Here is a 20793-nt window from a genome sequence, read left to right as displayed (position 1 = left end):
TCCTAAAATACAAAGGAACCAAAAAAGAGTCTGAATAACCAAAGCAATCCAGAGCAAAACGAACAAAACTGGAGGCATCACATTACCTGACTTCAAAATATATTACAAGGCATAGTGACCAACCCTATGGTATTGGTATAAAATTAAACACACAGACCAAGAGAACTGAATAGAGAACCCAGCAATAAAACCCACAAATTTACAGCCGACTCATCTTCGACAAAGCCACCAAGAACTTACATTGGGGAAAGGACATTCTCTTCAATAAATGGTGTGGGAGAATTGAATAGTGACATGCAGGAGAATGAAACAGGACCCCTATCTCTCACCACATGCAAAAATCAACCAAAATGGATTAAAGATTTAAATATAAAACCCAAAGCTACAAAAATATTAGAAGAAATACTGGGAAAAATTCTCCTGGACATTGTTGGAAACAAAGAATTTCTGACGAGGACCTCAAAAGCATAGGCAACAAAAACAGACAAATGGGACTTCATTAAACTAAAAAGCTTCTGCATATCGAAAGAAATCATCAACAAAGTGAAGAGACAACCTGCTGAACGCAAGAAAATATAAACTATTCATGTGACAGGGGACTAATACCCAGAATATACAAGGAACTTAAACAATTCAACAACAAAAATAATCCCATTAAAGACTGGGCAAAGGACATAAATAGAATACAAACAGCCAACAGGTATATGAGAAAATGCTCAACATCATCTAATCATCAACTAATCAGAGAAATGCAAATCAAAACCACAATGAGATATTTTACCCCAGTTACAATGGCTATTAATAAATAGATAAAAAATAACAGATACTGGCAAGGATACAGAGAAAGGGGATTCTTATACACTGTTGGTGGGAATGCAGACTAGTACAGCCACTATGGAAAACAGTATGGAGATTTCTCAAAGAACTAAAAATAGAATTACCATTTGATCCAACAATCCCACACTGGGCATCTACCCAAAGGAAAAGAAATCAATATATCAAAGGGATACCTACACGTACATGTTTACTGCAGCACTATTCACAATAACCAAGATACAGATTCAACCTACATGTCCATCAAGAGATGAATAATGAGGAAAATGTTGTATATATACACAAGGAAATACTATTCAGCCATAGATGAATGCAATCATGCCATTTGCAGCAACATGGATGGAATTAGAAGTCATTATCTTAAGTGAAATAAGCCAGGCACAAAAAGTCAAATATCGCATGTTCTCACATAAATATGGGAGCGAAAAAAAGTTGAACATATGGTATAGAGCAGAAAAATAGATAACAGAGATTGGGAAAGGTGAGTGTGGTGGCGGGGAGGATGAAGAGAAGTAGGTTAAAGGGTATAAACATATAGTAAGATAAAAGGAATAAATTCAAGGTTTGATAGCAGAGTAGGATGACTATACTTAACAAAAATGTATTGTACTCAGGTGATGGGACATCTAAATACCCTGACTTGATCACTACGCATTATATACACATAATAAATTTTCTCATGTATCCCATAAATTTGCACAAATTAAAAAAATAGTGAAAATACCAAAAGGCTGGTTAGGATGCAGAGAAACTTGATCACTCATATGTTGCTGTTAGGAATGTAAAATGGTATAGCAACTCTGAAAAACCTTTTGGCAGTTTCTTTAAAAACTAAGCATGCAATTACCATACAACCCAGCAATGCACTCCCTGACATTTAATCCAGAGAAATGAAAATTTATATTCACACAAAAACCTGTACACAAATATTCGTAGCAGCTTCATTTGTAATAGCCCCAAAGTGGAAACAGCCCAGATGCCCTTCAAACACATGAATGGTTAACAGTGGAATACCCATACCACGGAATACTACTAAGCAATAAAAAGGAAGGAACCACTGAAGCAAGTTGGATGAATCTCCAGGAAATTATTTTGAGTGAAAAATGCCAATCTTAAAAGGTCACATACTATGTGTGTGTGTGTGTGTGTGTGTGTGTGTGTGTAAAACATCCTTGAGAAAATTATGGAAAGAACAGATTAGTGGTTGCCAGAAGTTAGGGTCTCAGGGATGGGGGATGGGGAGAGGGCTGCGGGCGTGGCTATAAAGGGCAACAGGAAGGATTCCTGTGGTGATGGAAACCTCAGCATTTTGTATCCATGTCAACATCTGGGTTGTAAATACTGCACTGTAGTTTTGCAAGATGTTATCATTGGGGGAAACTGGGTAAAGGGAACATAGGATTTGTTATTTCTTACAATGGCACGTGACTCCACAATGATCTTGTAATAAAAAGTTTAATTAAAATAAATAAATAAATTTTGCCTAAACTCCACCCTTTTCCAAAATCCTATGATAATCCTGGTTCCTCCTTCAGTGAAATGCTGGCATTTTCTCTACTGTGCAAATCTCCCTCACAGCAGCAAGTTAATTAACCTGTCACCCTACAGTTGTTTCCCTGGTGGTCTTTATCAGATAAGCTTTATCAGAGGGACTTTATCAGATTGAAATAAAGAGTCTATGAAAAATAAAAGTTCATGTGAAAATTTAATACATAATTCACACAGCACTTCAAATCAAGAAATAGATGCCTTATTCATGAAATGGTATTGAACTAATTCATCTCTTGGGAAACATAAAAAGCAACCAGGTGGATCCTCACCTTTCTGACAATAACAATTCCAAATGTTTCTAATATTTTAATATTTTAAAAAATACAATGAAAACAAAACTAGAAGAAAACATCTTTTTCCATTTTTTATATCATGAATTGAGATCTTCCCAAAACTCAGAAGCTATGACTACAGAAAAATTATGAGTTTATTCACTGGCTCAATTTCTGGCAGTGAAGAAGTTGCTGATTCAAATGTATGTTGTAAAAAAGAATGTACAGCAAAAAATACCAAGAAGTATCAAAAATGAAGAAAAAAACAAATGATTCAACTCAATATAAAAGCAGATAAAAGTTTCACAGGAAAAAAAAATAATGGTCAAAGATGATCAAATTTCACTCACAATTAAAGAAAGGTAAATCAAATGAAGAGATATTATTAACCTATTGGCAAAAATTTTAAAGTTTATTAACACCTAGTATTGACACGGATATGAGAAAACCGGTAATCATGCATTCTTTCTCACAATACACACTTTTATTGTCTTTTGGAAGGGCATTTGGAAATATCTTTTACAATTTTTATTTGAATATACCTTAATTCATCATTTCATGATCAGAAATTTATCTATGGACACAATCACAATTGTGAGTCGGATAAGATGTTCATGACAGCCATAAGCATACCATGTTTGTTGATGGGGGGAACTAGTTTAAAAAAAAAATGATACATCCATACAATACTCTGCAGCTACTAAAAACAATGATTTATACGCACTGGTAAAAAAAAAAATCTTTGCACTTTTGGCAAAGATTACTTTTTATTGTTAATAAGGTGTATTGGGTATTTTTTTTTTAAATCAGAGAAAGTAAACAAAAGAAACAAATCCAAACTGAAACCAGAGAGAGGAAAAAAAAAATACAGAAGAGTAAATTGTCTTTACCACATCTCTATCACTAGCTCTCCCCAAAGGCATTAATAACTATTATTATTTGTTTTGTATCCTTGCCCAAAAAAAAAAAAAAAGGTAATGTCTATATCAGTACATATGTACTGGCATTTAATCCATCTGTTACATCAAAAATATCATGCTATATCCATTAGTCTCACCTTATCCTTTTCACTTTTTTTCCATAATATAATCTCATTCATTTTAACAACTGCATAAAAGACTTATTTTTTAAGACAAAGTATTGAAGTCTGTATAGTATGATCTCACTTGGCTTTTTACATGCTTTTGTATATTAAAAAAATTCTCTTAAGATATATACATATATCATATGATATTTAACATATAAGAGGTATCTCTGGGAATTAGTATTGGCTGGCATGAGCAGGAAGGACAAAAATTTTTTTCATTTTATAACCTTTTGATGTTTCAATTTTTTATATACACATCTATTATGTTTCTGACAAAAATTAAATAACGTTAGGCTATTTTATCTAGAGAGTGAATATAATAAAAATCCAAGTACACTAATTTCTCTACACTTGTTATACGAAACAATCTTTAGATCTTTTCAGATTTCTCCAAGTTTCAGACTAACATACACAAATGCCTGCTGAACACTTCCACCTGGACCTTAGGCATCTCAGAGTCTCCAAAAGTGACTCATTACCTTCCTCTCTTAAATTGGTTCATTCTACCTTAATTACTGGTAAGTACCTAAATTACTCACCCATGGGTTCCCATTTCACTCAGAGCCATCTAATTTAAACTAGAAACTAGGCAGACATTCTTAATTCTCCCCTTACCCTAACCCCAAATCTAATTACTAAGGCTTGCCAATTTCATTTCCTAAATATTTTTCTAGTCCATTGTCTCTTCTCCATTTCTATTATTTGCTCTACTTCAGACCCTCCTCTCTCCCCTAAACTACTACAATATCTAACCTGTCTTCCAGAGTCAAGTGCCCTCTCTTCAATTCATATCCTATCTCCAGAATGACCTCTCTAAAATGAAAAACTGATGATGTCACTCCATGAATCCTTTCATGGAACCCCACTGCCTACAAGACAAAAACTAAGCATCTTTAAATAACACAACATATAAAGGCTTTCCATGATCTAAACTCTGGCCTGGTTTCCAGCCTCATTATTCACTACTCTGTGCCTTATAATTTATGTTTCAGCAATCCTGAACTATCTACATTTCCTAAAACGTCCCAGTGCAGTCATTTCCTCTATTCCTACTCATCTTGGACTACAACACCCTCCTGACTCCACCATCTATGTTACAACATCTGTAAATCCCATTAAAGCCAGGGTTTCTTAACCTTGGCATTACTGACATTATAAGCTGGAGAATTCTGTTGTGGGAGCTGTCCTGCTCACTGTCAGACATTTAGCAGCATCCCTGGCCTCTATTCACTAGAGGCCAGTAGCATTACCACTAGCTGTGACAAACAAAAATGTCTCTAGACATTGCCAAATGTCCCCTGGGGAAGAAAATAGGCCCAAGTTAAGAACCCCTCCTGTTAAAACTTAGTTTCTCATATATACATGAAATATCTCAGGAAGAATATATAAAAACTAATTTTAACACTCATTGCCTTTGAGGAGGGCAACTGGGTAACTGAGGTAACTAGACTGGAACAACAAAAAAAGCTTGTTTTTCTCTACATTCACTGTGTGTGTACTAAAGCCTTATACCTCTTCAACCTCTCCACTGCTACCACCCTGGTCTGAGCCACCTTTCTCTTTTTCCCTAACTACTGCGATGGCCCCTTTCCTTCTTCAGTCCATTTTTACCAGTAGCCAGAGTGATCCTTTCAAAACTGAAATCAGATCACGGCACTTATTTGCTCAAACCTGCCACTGTCTTCCTAAACTCACTCAGAGAGAAAGCCAAACCTTAAAATGATCTTCATACAATCTGCCATCCTACTCCCTTGCTTTCTGATCTCTCCTCCTAGCAGCAATTTCATAGATTGAATCTAATACTGTTTCCATCACTGCATTTTAACTCTGTACTCCTCCTTGCTGTTTCTAAAACATGCCAGGGTCCTTGCACTTGCTGTTCTTTGTTGGGAGCATACCTCAGTCAGACAGTCACATGGCTCACTCCAATTCCTTCAGGTCTTTACCGTTCAGGGGGTCTTCTCTGGCCACCTTATTCTTACCCACAGCACCTATTAACATCTAATATTATTTTAATTATTAATCTTGTTTATTGTCTCTTTTCCATCTTGACTGATGTTTCTCAAACTGGTGTCTGCACCAGAATCTTGTGGAAGGCTAGTTAAAACAGTTTCCAAATCAAGAGATCTAGAGCTGAGCCTAAAAATTTGCATTTCTAACAAGTTCCCAGATAATGCTGATGCTGTAAATCCAGCAACCACATGTTTAGAACCAATGTTTCAGAATATAAGCTCCATGAGGGCAGAGACTTTTGTCTATTAATTGTTTAATCTCTAGGACCTGGCACACAGTAGGCACTTGCTATGTATGGTTCGAATGTTCATCCCCTCCAAAACTCATGTTGCAATTTAATGCCCAATGTAGCAGTACTGAGAGTTGGGTCCTTTAAGAGGTGACTGGGTCATAAGGGCTCTGCCCCCACAAGTGGATTAATCCATTCATTTAACCCATTCGTGGATTAATCCGTTCAATTAACCCATTCATAGATTAATGGGTTATCACAGGAAAGGGACTGGTGGCTTTAGAAGAGGAAGAGAGCCGTGAGCAAGCACATTCAGCCCCCTTGCCATGTGATACCCTGTGCCACCTCACAACTCCGCAGGGAGTCCCTACCAATAAGAAGGCATTCATCAGATGCCATTCCTTGACCTTCGACTTTCCACCCTCCATAACTGTAAGAAATAAATTCCTTTTCTTTATAAATTACCCAGTTTCAGGTATTGTTATAAGCAACAGAAAATGAACTAAGGCATCACTGGTCTATGTAAAAAAATTTAATGTCCCCTCCTCTCTTCCAACTGTATCCTCTGGTTCAGTTTGTCACATGCTGCTAAACATTTACTGAACACTGGAAAAAGATAAATTGTGTAACTGTTACAGGTTAGATTGTATCACCCAAAAAGATATGTTGAAGTCCTAACCCCAGTACTAATGCATGTGATCTTATTTGGAAATAGGGTCTTTGCAGAGGTGATTAGGATGGACCTCAATCCAGTACAACTGTTGTCCTTTTAAGAAGAGGAGAGCACCACATGAAGACAGCCACACAGGGAGATTGCCATGTGATAACAGAGGCAGAGACTGGAGTGATACAGCTGCAAGCCAATAAACGCAACGACACAAGAAGCTAAGAGGCATGGAAGAGATTCTCCCCTAGAAACCTGACAGAGCATGGCCCTACTGACATCTTGATATCAGACATCTAGCCTCCAGAACTGAGACAATAAATTTCTATTGTTTTAAACGGCCTAGTTTGTGGTACTTTGTTATGACAGCCCTAGGAAACTAACATGATGACCAAAAATGCAAATGACTACATCAACTCGTATTTAATTTCAAATTCTAATGATTACCCAACTTTCACCAGTTTAAATATGCTTTAATATATAGCTTTTGCTATAAATCAGGTTTCCAGTTCCAGAATCTCCCCAACTTTGCCTCTCCTTGCCCTCAACGTGTCCCTTCAATGTGCAAGGCAGCACGTATTACAGGTGCCAGATAAATTATGTGGATTTTCTTTTTGGTTTCTCCCACCTTCTTATGGGCTTCCCTAGCTCACAATACCAGCATTTATATATTTTTTTCTCTCCATTTTCACACATTACAGATTTTGGCATGTATTTTCCTCTTTGACATTTGAATTACAAAATAAAAATTTAAGTACACATTGGGGTTCCTCTTTAACCGAAATTTAAGATAAAAGGCTAACTTCCCATTTCATGGAACCAGTCTTTTTTTCCATTCTTCTTTTAAAAGAATTACCTTAATCCTACTGAATTGGGGGTAAAGAGAATTTTATCTTACCTTTCTTTGAACCTTGCTGTAGTTTGTACACCAGCCTCTTTAATACAATCTCAACAAATCTTTTACATGAAAAGATGGTTGTACTGGGAAGCTAGCTTAAACTTTTAAGTGGATCTGAATTGAATTTCAGCATCAAGCTGTCCATTTTCTATTTAAGGTTTATTACAGCTGCACTGTCACAAAAATTCCAATCAATGATTTTACCACATGAAGACTTTAAATTACCATGGTTTATAAACCTAAGCTGTATAATACAATTTTTATTTTAGCACAAATCAATATACAAATAGTAGACAGCACATGCCTAGTGACACACTTTTATTTCTATCATTAGATAAACATTAATTTATTATACATACTCCTAAATAAATTTGTGATAAGATTCTAAGAATTTCTGGATGTTGAATTTACTCAAAAAGCATAATTAAGAAAAACTTTAAATGGGTAGTAACCACGAAATATTTTTTAAATGCTGAATCACAAGTAAAAAGATACAGAAAAACATGAATTCCGGGCAAATTTAATAAGAGAGACATTGAACAGTTCTTCACTAATACTGAAAAACCATCTCTTTTCCTATGAATAATTTTAAATGAATCATACCTTCCTTACTATCTCACTGTTTTACTTAACATATGGTGAAAAGAGTTAACTGTTTGGTAACTTAAAATTTTATATTCACTTAAACTGTACATCAATATATACTAAGGCTGGTGGAAAATACAATTCACTATAATACATACAATACTTAGAACACACAGTACCATGTCCACAGGATTCATTCGACATTTATCTTATAAGGGAGTCGAAAGCTGTCATCTAAATACCTTCTAAAAACTCAGATGCCCACTTCCTAAATTTACACCAGAATTAAACAACTTGAAATTATGCACAACACTTTTTCCTGGCATCTAGGCAGAACTATCTATGTTGTACGCCCAACTCTTAGTAAATTAACGTATTTCTGTCCCCTACACATTGGCCTAATTATTAACTCCGATGCATTAATGTGCTAACGTTATAATTTTTTTGTTCATTATGAAATCAATTCATGGTTAGCAGAAGTTTTCGATCTGAGGAAACATCGCGATATCTACGATGAATTTTAGAAATCTAGTCGACTTTTCAAGAATGTGTAGGGTTTTGTTATTTAATTTTCTTTTTTTTTAAATTTTTTTCTTCGTGGAACTGATAGATCATATAAAGTTTGTTTTAAAATAAGGGTAGTGGGGAGGGCAAGGGCTAGGAAAGAATAAATCTCCACCCCTAAATTAAGCCCATCTTTTAAGAGTATACTGTTTACCCAAATTCAAACCACTATGGATGGACAATCTGTCAGCGCCTACTAATCCCATTACACTTTGTTGGGTGAGAGGGAGTGGAGACGCAAAAAAAAAAAAAAAAATCCCTTCCCTCTCCTCCTTCACGCAGCAAGCACCCCAACACACACTTGGCTTGTTCACTCTGCCAGCGGCCGGAAAACTTAAAGAAATAAATCAGCTACAAACCTGATGATCCAAGCAAGCTCCAGGCACTTCTGGAAGGCGCCCGCTCGCTGGGCGCTCAGGCAGCGCGGCAGCCCAGCGGCTCTCGGGGAATGTGCTTCGCACCTGAGCGCCGAGTCCCGCAGGACTCACCGGTCTGCAGGGGGCGGGGAGGACCCGGGGGGCGGAGTGGGCAGCCCGGCGGGGCAGCACCGCTAAGTGGTTCGGCCCAGACGCCCGGGCAGAGCCCGCGCCTCGCCGCCGACGCCAGGCAGCGCGGGAGGAGGAGGAGAGGGGTGCGAGAAGGCAAAACGGAAGGACCCAGGACGAAGAGAAGGCTACATGCCGACAAAATAACGGCCCGGTGGGCACCCGGCCCCTGTAGCTGCCTGCTGAGGCGCCGGGAGCAGGAAGTGCCGCGCGCCTTCCTCAGAAGCACGGACGTCCCCAGCCCGGCTCCGACCCCGAGACACCTGTTCGGCCCCGCCTGGGGTTTGGGTCCACCCTCCACACTCTGGCCCCCACACACCCCAAGAAGAGGGAGGGCGAGGGGAGCCGAGACCTTGGACCCGCAGCCTGAGGGCGCCTCCGCCGGCCGTACCTGACATCAGCCGAGGCTCCCTCTCGCCCCTCCTGGGGGGCGGAGAGGGGGACGACACGGGGACTGGCGACCTTTACTCCTCTGGGCAGCCGCAGAAGTCGCTGTGGCCGCTAGCCGAGGCCGCCTGCTGCCGCCCAGATCATTCCCCGGCAGCAGCGGCGGCGGCTGCCGAGGCGGGCCCAGCGCGCGCTCCCGCCCGCTGACTCCGCCCCTCCCCACAGCGCGTCCAGGCCGCGGCCCGCCTACGGCGCAGCCACCACCCAGGGGTCTCCTAGCGCCGACGTCGCCGCCGCCGCACCAGCCCTCAAGGAAGGGCGGAGCGGGAGGGGGCACGACGGGGCGGGGCTACGGCGACGTGCGGACGCGAGGATTGGGCGCCGAGCACGCGCTCCGCCCTTCTGCGAAGGGGTCTGGGAAGTCGGGGCTTCCACGAGCTGTAGGTTTAGTCGCAGCCCTCTTGCGGCTTGTCTCAGCTGTCCTCTATTTCTTTGATCCTACTGTAGGGTCATGCACTAGCTTCCGGACCTTGAGGAGGAAGAAAGCAGGGAAACAGCAGGGACTTAGGCAGTGGGTGCCTGGGGGACTTTTGTCTGAAGGACAAGCTCTGACCCTGCAGGAGTCTCTTGGCCTGTAGCCTGCTCTTAATCCGTTCGTTTTTTTTTTTCTTGTTCCTGCCTCTACCCTCCGTCCTCAGTATCTCTCTAGCCTTAGTGGAAGAAACCATGGCAAGTTGAGGTATGGAAACAGATGCTGGGTAACATCATGTGTGAACCAGAAAGAGCTGAAAACCCAGATAGTGACACCAGAAAGCCTCCTGTAGGCATACATGGTCTTTGATTCTGTCGGTACTTCAGGTCTGTCCAACAAGGCAGGAGGAGCTTCTTAAGGGCTTTGCAAAACGCATGTCCTTTTGTTGGCAAAAGGGCTATAAATGATGAAACTCTCTTTGGAATAGAGGGAGGGAGGGGGCTGCCACCTGTTGAGGCAACTCGACCATAGGAGGTGGGAGTATGGTCTAGGACTTACTGGCTTTAACCATCATCTACAAGGCCAAGCTCTAGGATGGGAAAGCTACACTTTAAATATCCTACTTAGGCCGTTCTTTAGTACTCCATGATAGCTGTTAAAGAGTATGGGCTCTGAAATCAGACTGCCTGGGCTAGAATCTTGGTCCCTCCACCTACTAGCTGTGTAACCTTGGCAAGTTACTTAACAACATGCACGAGAGAAATAATAAGCAACATATATTAGTTATTGTTATTTTTTCTTTAATTTGCTTAGGTTCATCTCTAGTATAGTTTCTCAGAACATACCATCAATAAATCCAAAATAATTTTAAAACTTAAAGCACATCTAGTGATTCTAATCGAAACATCTCATTTTTCAGATGAGAAAACTGAGGTCAGAAAGATAAACTGATAGGCCCATGCTAAAATAGAAGTACAGGTATCCTGACGTCTAGATTGGTGCTCTTTCCCTGGCTGATGCATCCAGACTTCCCTCCCATATATCCCTACCTCCATCCTCTTCTCCCCAACTCCTGTACAGTTATTGCCTAGCCTCACGCACCCTCCACAGCTTTCCACAATATCCTTCCATCCATTGTAAAAAAGGGAAAGGAGATCCTTCCAGAGGTCACACTGTTCCCAGTAGAAAACAAAACAAAAGTCAGAACTCTTTTATCTCATTTCAATTTCATTGAAAGTTACAATGAATAAGGAATAACATTTTTCAAGTGAGCAAAGATAAGAAACCCTTCCAAAGTAAGTTCAGCCACAGCCATATCTAGGAAAGTTACTGGCAAGAAGACATGTTGATGTAAACAATACTGGATCAATTTTGCCCAGATTGGAGTGCAGTGATTATTCACAGGCGCATTTATAGTGCACTATAGCCTGGAACTCCTGGCTCAAGCATTCCAGTCCTCATGTCTCAGCTTTCTGAGTAGCTGGCAGTCTACTAGTGGCTATTATTTTTATGAAAACAATACATGCTTGGTCAAACAAATTTTAAAATATTCAAACTAAAATGCAAAGAAAATAATTATAATTTGTCCAAATCCCACAGAGATAACCGTTTTAAAAATTTTGTGTTACATTTTTCCAGGTATCTCTCTAAGACTAAAAAACACATAAAGACATATAAATACATTATTCCATAAATTGACTTTTATTATATGCACAGTTCTTTTCTCACTGAACAATATGTCATGAATAACATAATTTTTTATAGTTGCAGTAGTGTCTGTTAAGTGAATGTACCATCATTTATCTAGCCAGAATGTTACTGATTGACATTATCTCTTTACAAGTTTTTACTACTATAAACAAATCTTTGATGAACTTTCTTATGCTTAGAATTTGGCACGATTGTGCAATTATATCCTTGGACATATTCCTAGAAGTGATATTAACATCGGCCAATTCTTCAACATTAACAACTAGAAAAATAAAAGCAGTTACTTTGAAAAGAATATACTTCATATGTAAGACTTGCAGGGAGCAAGGCTCTTGCCTCCCTAAAGTTTGCTTAAAAATCACTGACGAGAGGCAGATTGATTAATAGCAGGAAGAAGATACAAATTTATTTTAATGTGTATATATGGGAACCCTCAGAATGAAGAATCAGAGATACAGAGGAAATTGTCTATTTTTATGCTTAACGTTTGACAAAGCGTGGACAACCATGTAGAAATATGATTGGTATGATCTAATGCTAGCAGGCTGAGTTGGGGAACTCAGCAAGGCCTGTCTGTCAAGATTCTTGTTGGACTTCCTGGGCATGCGTTCCTTCCTTCTGGTTGTGGGACATGGCCCTCTCTGGAATTGGGGCGGGGATCTTATGACCTATAGTCAAATAAGGTATGTCAGATAATTTCTTTATGGCCACTTTTTACATGGAATTTTAGGTTTTATGTCTGGGTTTCAGGACAAGGGGATTGGTTTTTATGACCCACCTTGGGGTAGAGGGATTCTAGTTTCTATGGCTAGTCTCAGGAAAGAATGACACTGTGAGGCAGGAGGACAAGGGAAAGTCAGAGAAGAACTTTTGCTTCTCAGGCTGTCATTTGGGGATACTGTTTTCTGAGCCCCATTAAACTCAAAACCAGATTCTCCCATTTGCAACATATTTGAAACAGATAAACCTTGAAGAGTATTACTGTCTGGTGTCTATTGTTTAATAATATGTGTGAAAGCTCCTAGAGCAGGAAGGAAGACATTATTAGTTGTCTAAACCAATATCCTTTCTTCCTTACTACCAGAAGGCTGATTTTTTCAGGGTGATACTCTGTCCAGTTATAATAAAAATGTTCCCCTCCCCAGACTCTTGTAAGTCATGGTGGGCCATGTGACCTGTCAATGAAATAAAAGTGGATTTCTCTAGGAGGGGCTCAAGGAAAGCTTTACAGAAGAAATATTCCTTTAGCCATTTGACCTACAGCCATTCTTTTTTTTTTAACCTGGAACAAGGACGTGATGCTGTAGGTAGAATAGCCATATTTCAGTCATACTAACAAAACACACACACACACTATTAATAGTGTAAGAAGCCAGAGGTGCTTGGGTTCACGAAGGAGGACCAGCTTAGCAGCTCTGGACTGCCCACTTCTGGACTTGTTACATAAGGAAAAATAAATCCCTCCTATAGAAGGTTTTGTTATTTGTGTTTTCTGTTATAAGTATCGAATGCAATTCCTAGTATATATAAGATAGGTCAAGTCATCATTTATTTATCCCTATATATGGAATTTCTTTCTTTTTTTTTTTGAAATAACATCTTGCTCTGTCACCCTGACTAGAATGCAGAGGTATCATCATAGCTCACTGCAACCTCAAACTCCTGGGCTCAAGTGATCCTCTTGTCTCAGCTTCCCAAGTAGCTCAGACTATAAGTGCACCACCACACCTGGCTAATTATTCTATTTTTAGTAGAGACAGGGTCTCACCCTTGCTCAGGCTGGTCTTGAACTCTTGAGCTCAAGCAATCTTCCTGCCTCACCCTCCCAGAGTGCTGGGATTATAGGCATGAGTGCCCAGCCAATCTGTGGAATTTTTTAATGGGCGGAGATGAAAATGGGGACCGAAAATGTAAATAAACAACAACAAAACATTCTCTTCTCTAATAGATTTAGTTTTCCTTTAAATACCCAAATATTACAAATAGATTAATAAACTATTTTATAATAATTAAGTTAAACTTGGTAAATTAAATTATATTCACTCGATAGTGTTGTAGTTTTAAAATATTAATATGTCCACAAATTCTTTCATACTTCTTCCTCCAAAGGGTGGAGCTTAATTCCCCTCACCTTGAGTTTGGTCTGTGTTGTAACTTGTTCTCATGAATGGAATGTGGCAGAAATGATGTAGTGTGACTTCTGAGGGGAGAAATGTGTACCAGCTTTCTTCTTATTCTCTCTCTGGGTGAAATAGCTGTCATGTCAGAGTTATGTCACTCAGGCCACTTACGGAGAGGCCCACATGATGATTAAGGCTGCCAGCCAACAGCCAGTGAGGAACTGAGGCCTCCTGACAACAGCCATGCCAGTCAGCCTGGAGGCAGATTCTCCAGCCCAAGTCAAGCCTTCAGATGACTGCATGTATCCCTGGTCAACATCTTTACTGTAACCTCAAGAGAGACCCTGAGCTAGAAACACTCAGCTGTGCTGCTCCCAAATTCCTGGCCCACAGAAACTGTGAAATAATTAATGTTTAAATGTATGTTGTTTTAAGCCACTAAATTTCGGGATAATTTTTTATGCAACAATTGATAACTAATACAGCTGGATGTAATCGAATACTAGATACAATGCCTGGCACATACTCAAGTGTTTGATTATTGTTTGAATGAATGAAGTAGAGTATGTCTTTTTCATTTTAATGGGTACCATACATTGCTAGTATTATTTTTGATCCCTGACACCTGTATTATATAAGAGTTTTTAAAAATATGACTATATAGAGATAAACTGTGAATTTCACTAAGATCTGACCATTGACAGTCATGGAAGTAACATGGTCAATAGAGCAATAGAAGTCTTGAAACTTGAATTCTGCTCCCAATATTATCACTAATTAGCTGAGTAACCTCTGGCAAGTCACCTAACCCTTCTAAATCTCAACTTCCCTGTCCATTAATGAGGGTCAATAATTCCAAACTGCCCCAAAAGGCAGTCAATGAGATTATATGTGAGAGTGTAGCTGTACAGAATTAACATTTGTTTAATTAAATGAGATTGATGAGGTATACTTTATTTTTAAGCAATTAAGCATTAAGTATTTTAGGTGTGAACATGATGAAGACCCTTCTTTCAAGAAGTGGCAACTTATTTACTGATTTTACTGTGTACCTTTGTAAAATAGTAGCATCATTCGTAGCAAGCAGTTTGTATTAAAGAGTATGACGAATGGTAGCTTATTATACGCCAGATCTCATTTTATTAGCCTGTTGAAAATTTATTGCACTTTAAAAAGAGTGCATAATTATGATGGGCTCCTTCTTCTTTTCATGAATTAATTTGTAATTGTGGCTTGTTATATCTACCCCTCTTTATAGTACACTAGTACTTAAACATACTTAGTTTTATTTTGTTTTGTCTTTTGCTTATTTTTCTTTCTACCTTTCTTTTCTTATTAATATATTTCAGGATATTATGGGGTACAAATATTTTGGTTACATGGATTGCTTTTGTACTGCTTGAGACAAAGTTATAAGTGTGCCTATCACCCAGATAGTGTACACCGTACCCGTTAGGAATGATTTCACCTATCCCCTCCTCCCCTCTCCCTCCTATACAATTTCCCTTGAGTTTTTACTTCCATCTGTGCACATGAATGCTGTTCGGTTAGTTTCAATTTAATAGTGAGTACATGTAGTGTTTGTTTTTCCATTCTTTAGATATTTCACTTAGGAGAATGGTCTCCAGTTCCATCCAGATTATTACAAAAGATATTAATTAATTTTTTTGTGGCTGAGTAGTACTCCATGGTATACATATATCACATTTTATTAATTCACTCATGCATTTGATGGGCACTTGGGTTGTTTCCACATCTTTGCGATTGTGGATTGTGCTGCAATAAACATTCAAGTGCAAGTGTTTTTTTGATAAAATGACTTTTTTTCCTTTGGGTAAATACCCAGTAGTGGGATTGCTGGATCAAATGATAGGTCTACTTTAGTTCTTTGAGGAATCTCCACGCTATTTTCCATAGCAGTGCACCAGTCTGCAGTCCCACCAGTAGTGTATAAGTGTTCCTTTCTTACCACATCCACACCAGCCATCTATTGCTTGGGGACCTTTTGATAAGAGCCATTATCACTGGGGTTAGGTGATATCTCATTGTGGTTTTGATTTGCATTTCCCTGATTAGTAACATAGAACATTTTTTCGTATGTTTAGAGGCCATTAGTCTATCTTCCTTTGAAAAGCATCTGTTCATGTCTTTTGCCTACTTAATGGGGTTTTTTGATTTTTTTCTTGCTGATTTGCTTGAGTTCTTTGTAGTTTCTAGTTATTAGCCGTTTATCAGATGTATTGCATGCGAGTATTTTCTCCCATTCTGCAGGTAGCCTATTCACCTTATTGATTGTTTCCTCGGCTGTGCAGAAACTTTTTAAATTAATCAAGTCCCACTTAATTATTTTTGTTTTTCCTGTGATTACCATTGAGGTCTTCTTCATAAATCCTTTGCATAGGCCAATATCTAGAAGAGTTTTTCCAACATTTTCTTCTAGAATTCTTATGGTTTCATGCTTTAAGTTTAAGTCTGTTATCCATCATGAATTAATTTTAGTGATTAGTGAGAGATATGAAGCCTGTTTCAATCTTCTACATGTGGCTATCCAATTTTCACAGCACCATTTATTGAATAGGGGTTCTTTTCCCCAGTATATATTGTTGTCTGCCTTGTCGAAGATCAGGTGGCAATATGAGGATGGTTTTATATCTGGGTTCTCTGTTTTTTTCCACTGGTCTATGTCTTTATTTTTCTGCCAGTACCATGCTTCTTTGGTTACTATACCTTGTAGTATAGCTTAAAGTCTGGTAAACTGATGCCTCCAGATTCATTCCTTTTGCTTAAGATTGCTTTGGCTATTCAGCCTCTTTTCTGGTTGCAAACGAAAGATAGAATTATTTTTTCTAGATCTGCAAAAAATGACATTGGTATGCAGATAGGGATTGCATTGAATCTGTAAATCACTTTGGGTAGTATGGAGATTTTAGCAATGTTGATTTTGCCGATCCACGAGCATGCTATGTTTTTCCATTTGTTTATATCATCTGCAACTTCCTTCCTCAGTGATGTGTAGTGCTTTTTGTAGAGATCTTTCACCTCCTTAGTTAAATATATTCCTAGGTATTTTATTTTCTTTGTAGCTATTGTGAAAGGTATTGAGTCTTTGATTTGATTCTCAGTTTGACTGTTGTTGGTGTATAGGAATGCTACTGACTTGAGTACATTGATTTTGTAACCCAAGACTTTGCAGATTTATTTATCAATTCTAGGAGTCTCTTGGCAGAATCTTTGGGATTTTCTAGATATAAGATCATATCATCAGCAAAGAAGGATAGTTTGATGTCCTCTTTCCCCATTTGGATACCCCTAAATTCCTTCTCTTGCCTGATTGCTCTGGCTAGGATTCCCAGAACTATGTTGAATGGAAGTGGTGACAGTGGGCATGTCTTGTTCCAGTTCTAAGTGGCAGTGCTTTCAACTCAATTCAGTATGGCATTGGCTGTGGGTTTGTCATATATGGCTTTTATAATTTTGAGATATGTTCCCTCTATGCCTATTTTGTTAAGAGTTTTTATCATAAAAAGGTGCTAAATTTTGTAGAATGCTTTTTTTGCATCTATTGAGATGATCTTTGTTTTTGTTTCTGTTTATGTGGTAAATCACATTTATGGATTTACACATGTTGAACCATCCTTGTATTCCTGGGATAAAGCCCACCTGGTCGTGGTGGAGTATATTTTTGATGTGCTGCTGAATTTGGTTTGCCAGAATTTTATTGAGAATTTTTGCATCTATATTCATAAGGGATCTTATTCACCTATAGTTTTATTTTTTTTGTTGTATTCTTTCCTGGCTTTGGTATCAAGGTGATACTGGCTTTGTGGCATAAGTTGGAGAGGATTCCTTTCTTCTTGTCATTATGAAATAATTTCTGCAGTATGCATACCAATTCTTTGTAGGCCTGAAAATTCAACTATGTGTTGTGGTGATTGCCTCTTTTCAATGCATCTCCCAAGTGTTCATTGAGCTTCGTGTACCTGGATTTCTATATTTCTTGGTAGACCAGGGAAGTTTTCCTCAATTATTCCCTCAGATAGGTTTTCCAACCTTTGTGTGCTTTCTTCTCCGCCCTCAGGGATGCCTATGATCCTTATGTTTGGTCTCTTTACATAATCGCATATTTCTTGTAGGTTTTGTTCATTTCTCTTATTTCTCTGTTCTTTGATTGTTTAATTCAAATTTATTGTCTTCAAGGTCTGAGATTCTCTCTTCTGCCTGGTCTAGTCTATTCTTAAAACTTTCCGCTGTGTTTTCTATTTCCTTGAATGGATTTTTAATTTCCAAAAGTTCTGTTTGGACAAAAGTAGAAAAACATTTGTTGTAAATTGTTGAAAGTCGAAACTTTCTTTAGTTTGAAATCCCAAAGGAGTAAATTAGTTATAAATGTGTATGCTGCCTCTGTAATTGTAAAGAACTGACTGACTTATAGATTTTAGCTATATAACATGGCATGTTTTTTTCTTCTTTCTTTTATATTGTATTTCTAAATCTAAGCATGGACTGTGGTAGATTCCTTTTTCAGTTTTCTGTCTGTCCTCCCTTGAGAAGCATACCCATCCTCATCCCTTTCCCCAATTCCCATCTACAGGTTGGGTCCCTATAGCCATGTTAGTATAAGGGGACCTTTCTCTCTGCCTGGCCATAGCTAATTGTATAGTGTTGGAAGGCATATGGAAAACAAAAATATGTCATTTTTCCTGTTCTCTGACTCAACAATCAACCAACACAGAATGTTTCCCTTTCTGGTCACCAAAATGAGTATGGGGATTTCTCCTCACTAGCAACCAACTCTGCAGCAGATTCTTCAGCAGACACCAGCTGGATATCCTCTAATTCAATTCTGATACTATCCACCTGGAGGTAGCATCAGATTCCCACAGATCCCACTGTCTGACTCCAGATACCAATCACAAGTAATAGGCTGTCATGTATACTTCCAACTGATTGACTCTAAATTGGTGTTCTCACTACTACCTCCTTGGATATGATTAATTTTCTAGGATGGCTCACAGAACTCAGGGAAATATTTATGTTTACTGGTTTATTATAAAGGACATTTTAAAGGATACATATGAGTAGCCAGATGGAAGAGACGTGTAGGGTGAGGAATAGGAGAATGACCATGGAGCTTCCATGCCCTCTCCAGCTGTACCACCTTCCAGGAACCTCCATGTGTTCAGCTATCTGTAAATCCCCCCAAACCTTGTCCTTTAGGGTTTTATGGAGATAATAAAGGAAAATGAGGTCATAATAGTAGAGTCTAATCTGATAGACCTAGTGTACTTCTAAGAAGAGGAAAAGACACCAGAGCACAATCTTTCTCCATTATGTGAGGACACAGAGAGAAATCAGCCATATGTAAACCAGGAAGAAAGCCCTCACCAGAAACCAAATCAGCCAGAACCTGGATCTTGGAATTTCTGGCCTCTTCCATAACTGTGAAAAATAAACTTATGTTATTTAAGCCATCCAGTCTGTGGTATTTTATTATGGCAGCCCAAGCAGACTATACAGGTGGTACCTGAAAGACTAATACAATGTACTCCTCTTTGTTTCACCTATCTCAGAACATTGGCCAGAAAAGCTGGAAAACACTGCAAGCTGAAATAAAAACTCTAGACACCTGTAGGCAAAGATTACAGTTGAAACATGCAATAGAGAACCTGAGGCAAAACCTGGGAAGAGTTTCTTTGGGATATTATGATATTCAAAAGCAACAATGTATATGAGGGAATTTAGAAATCCATGCACATGCCCAAAGCAAGACACATGCTCAGAAAACACCTGAGAAAACCCTTAGCTTTCCCCTTGGGCTGATTCCTTGTCACAGTGCAAACTTGACTAAGAATTGAAGTAGGTCCCTGGCTCAGAGCCAATTTTTAAAAACAAGGAGACTTTCTGGCATTCAAGGAAATTACTAGACAAAGACTTTAAAACAACTGTCTTAGATATGCTGTAAGAGCTAAACATAAAAAAAAAAAAAACAAACCATGAGTAATGAACTAATGGAAACTAGGAATATGATATGTGAACAAAATGAGAATATCAATAAAGAGAGTTTATAAAAAGTAACCAAACAGAAATTCTGGAGCTGAAACCGTAATAACTAAAAGGCAAAATATCTAGGAGGCTTCAACAGCAGAATTGGGCAAGCAGAAGAAAGAGTCAGTAAACTTGAAGATAAGACCATTGAAATTATTGAGTATGAGGAGCAGAAAGGAAAAAGAATAAAAATCACTCATTCATTGTTGAAATGGAAATTTCATAGCCACTTTGAAAGATAGTTTGGCAGTTTTCTTACAAAACTAAACATACTCTTACTATGAAATCTAGCAATTGTGCTCCTTGGTATTTACCCAAATGAGTTGAAAATTATGTTCACACAAAAACCTGCATTTGTACGTTTATAGTAGCTTTATTAATACTTGCCAGAACTTGAAAGCAACCAAGATGTTCTTCAATTGGTGTATTATATACTGAAGGTTTGTGTACCTTCAAAAATTCACATACTGAAGCCTTAACCCCTAGTGTGGCTGTATTTGGAGATGGGACCTCTAAGGAAGTAATGAAGGTTAAATGAGGTCATAAGGGCCCTGATCTGATATTAGTTTTTTAATAGAGATGCCAGAGAACTAATGCACTTGCTCTCTCACATGTTCTCTCTCTCTGTCTCTCTTTCTCTCTGTCTCTCTGTCTCTCTCCATGCACACACTTAAGAAAAGGCCATGTGACAACACAATAAGAAAGCATGGAAGCCACATATAAACCAGGAAGAGAGCCCTCACCAGAAAGCACCACTACTGGCCATCTGATCTACAAATGTGGTGGGATTGACAAAAGAATCATTGAAAAATTTGAG

At 38.6% G+C, this 20793-nt stretch overlaps 1 protein-coding gene across 1 annotated transcript in view; it reads right to left on the bottom strand.

The window, feature by feature from the left end:
* Positions 1-9819, bottom strand: part of C1GALT1 (core 1 synthase, glycoprotein-N-acetylgalactosamine 3-beta-galactosyltransferase 1) — a gene marked incomplete at its 3' end in the record, with an annotated part of 53002 nt that extends 43183 nt beyond the window's left edge. The window contains exon 1 of the mRNA XM_012647444.1: positions 9634-9819. Coding sequence (XP_012502898.1) covers positions 9634-9640 — 7 coding nt within the window. The remainder of the gene's footprint in view (positions 1-9633) is intronic.
* Between the last annotated feature and the right edge of the window lie 10974 nt (positions 9820-20793).

This window comes from Propithecus coquereli, unplaced genomic scaffold, assembly GCF_000956105.1.
Source record: "Propithecus coquereli isolate 6110/MARCELLA unplaced genomic scaffold, Pcoq_1.0 Scaffold108, whole genome shotgun sequence".
Taxonomy (NCBI): Eukaryota; Metazoa; Chordata; class Mammalia; order Primates; family Indriidae; genus Propithecus; species Propithecus coquereli.
The sequence above is the reverse complement of the archived record's forward strand: the minus strand, read 5'-3'. Positions and strand labels throughout refer to the sequence as shown.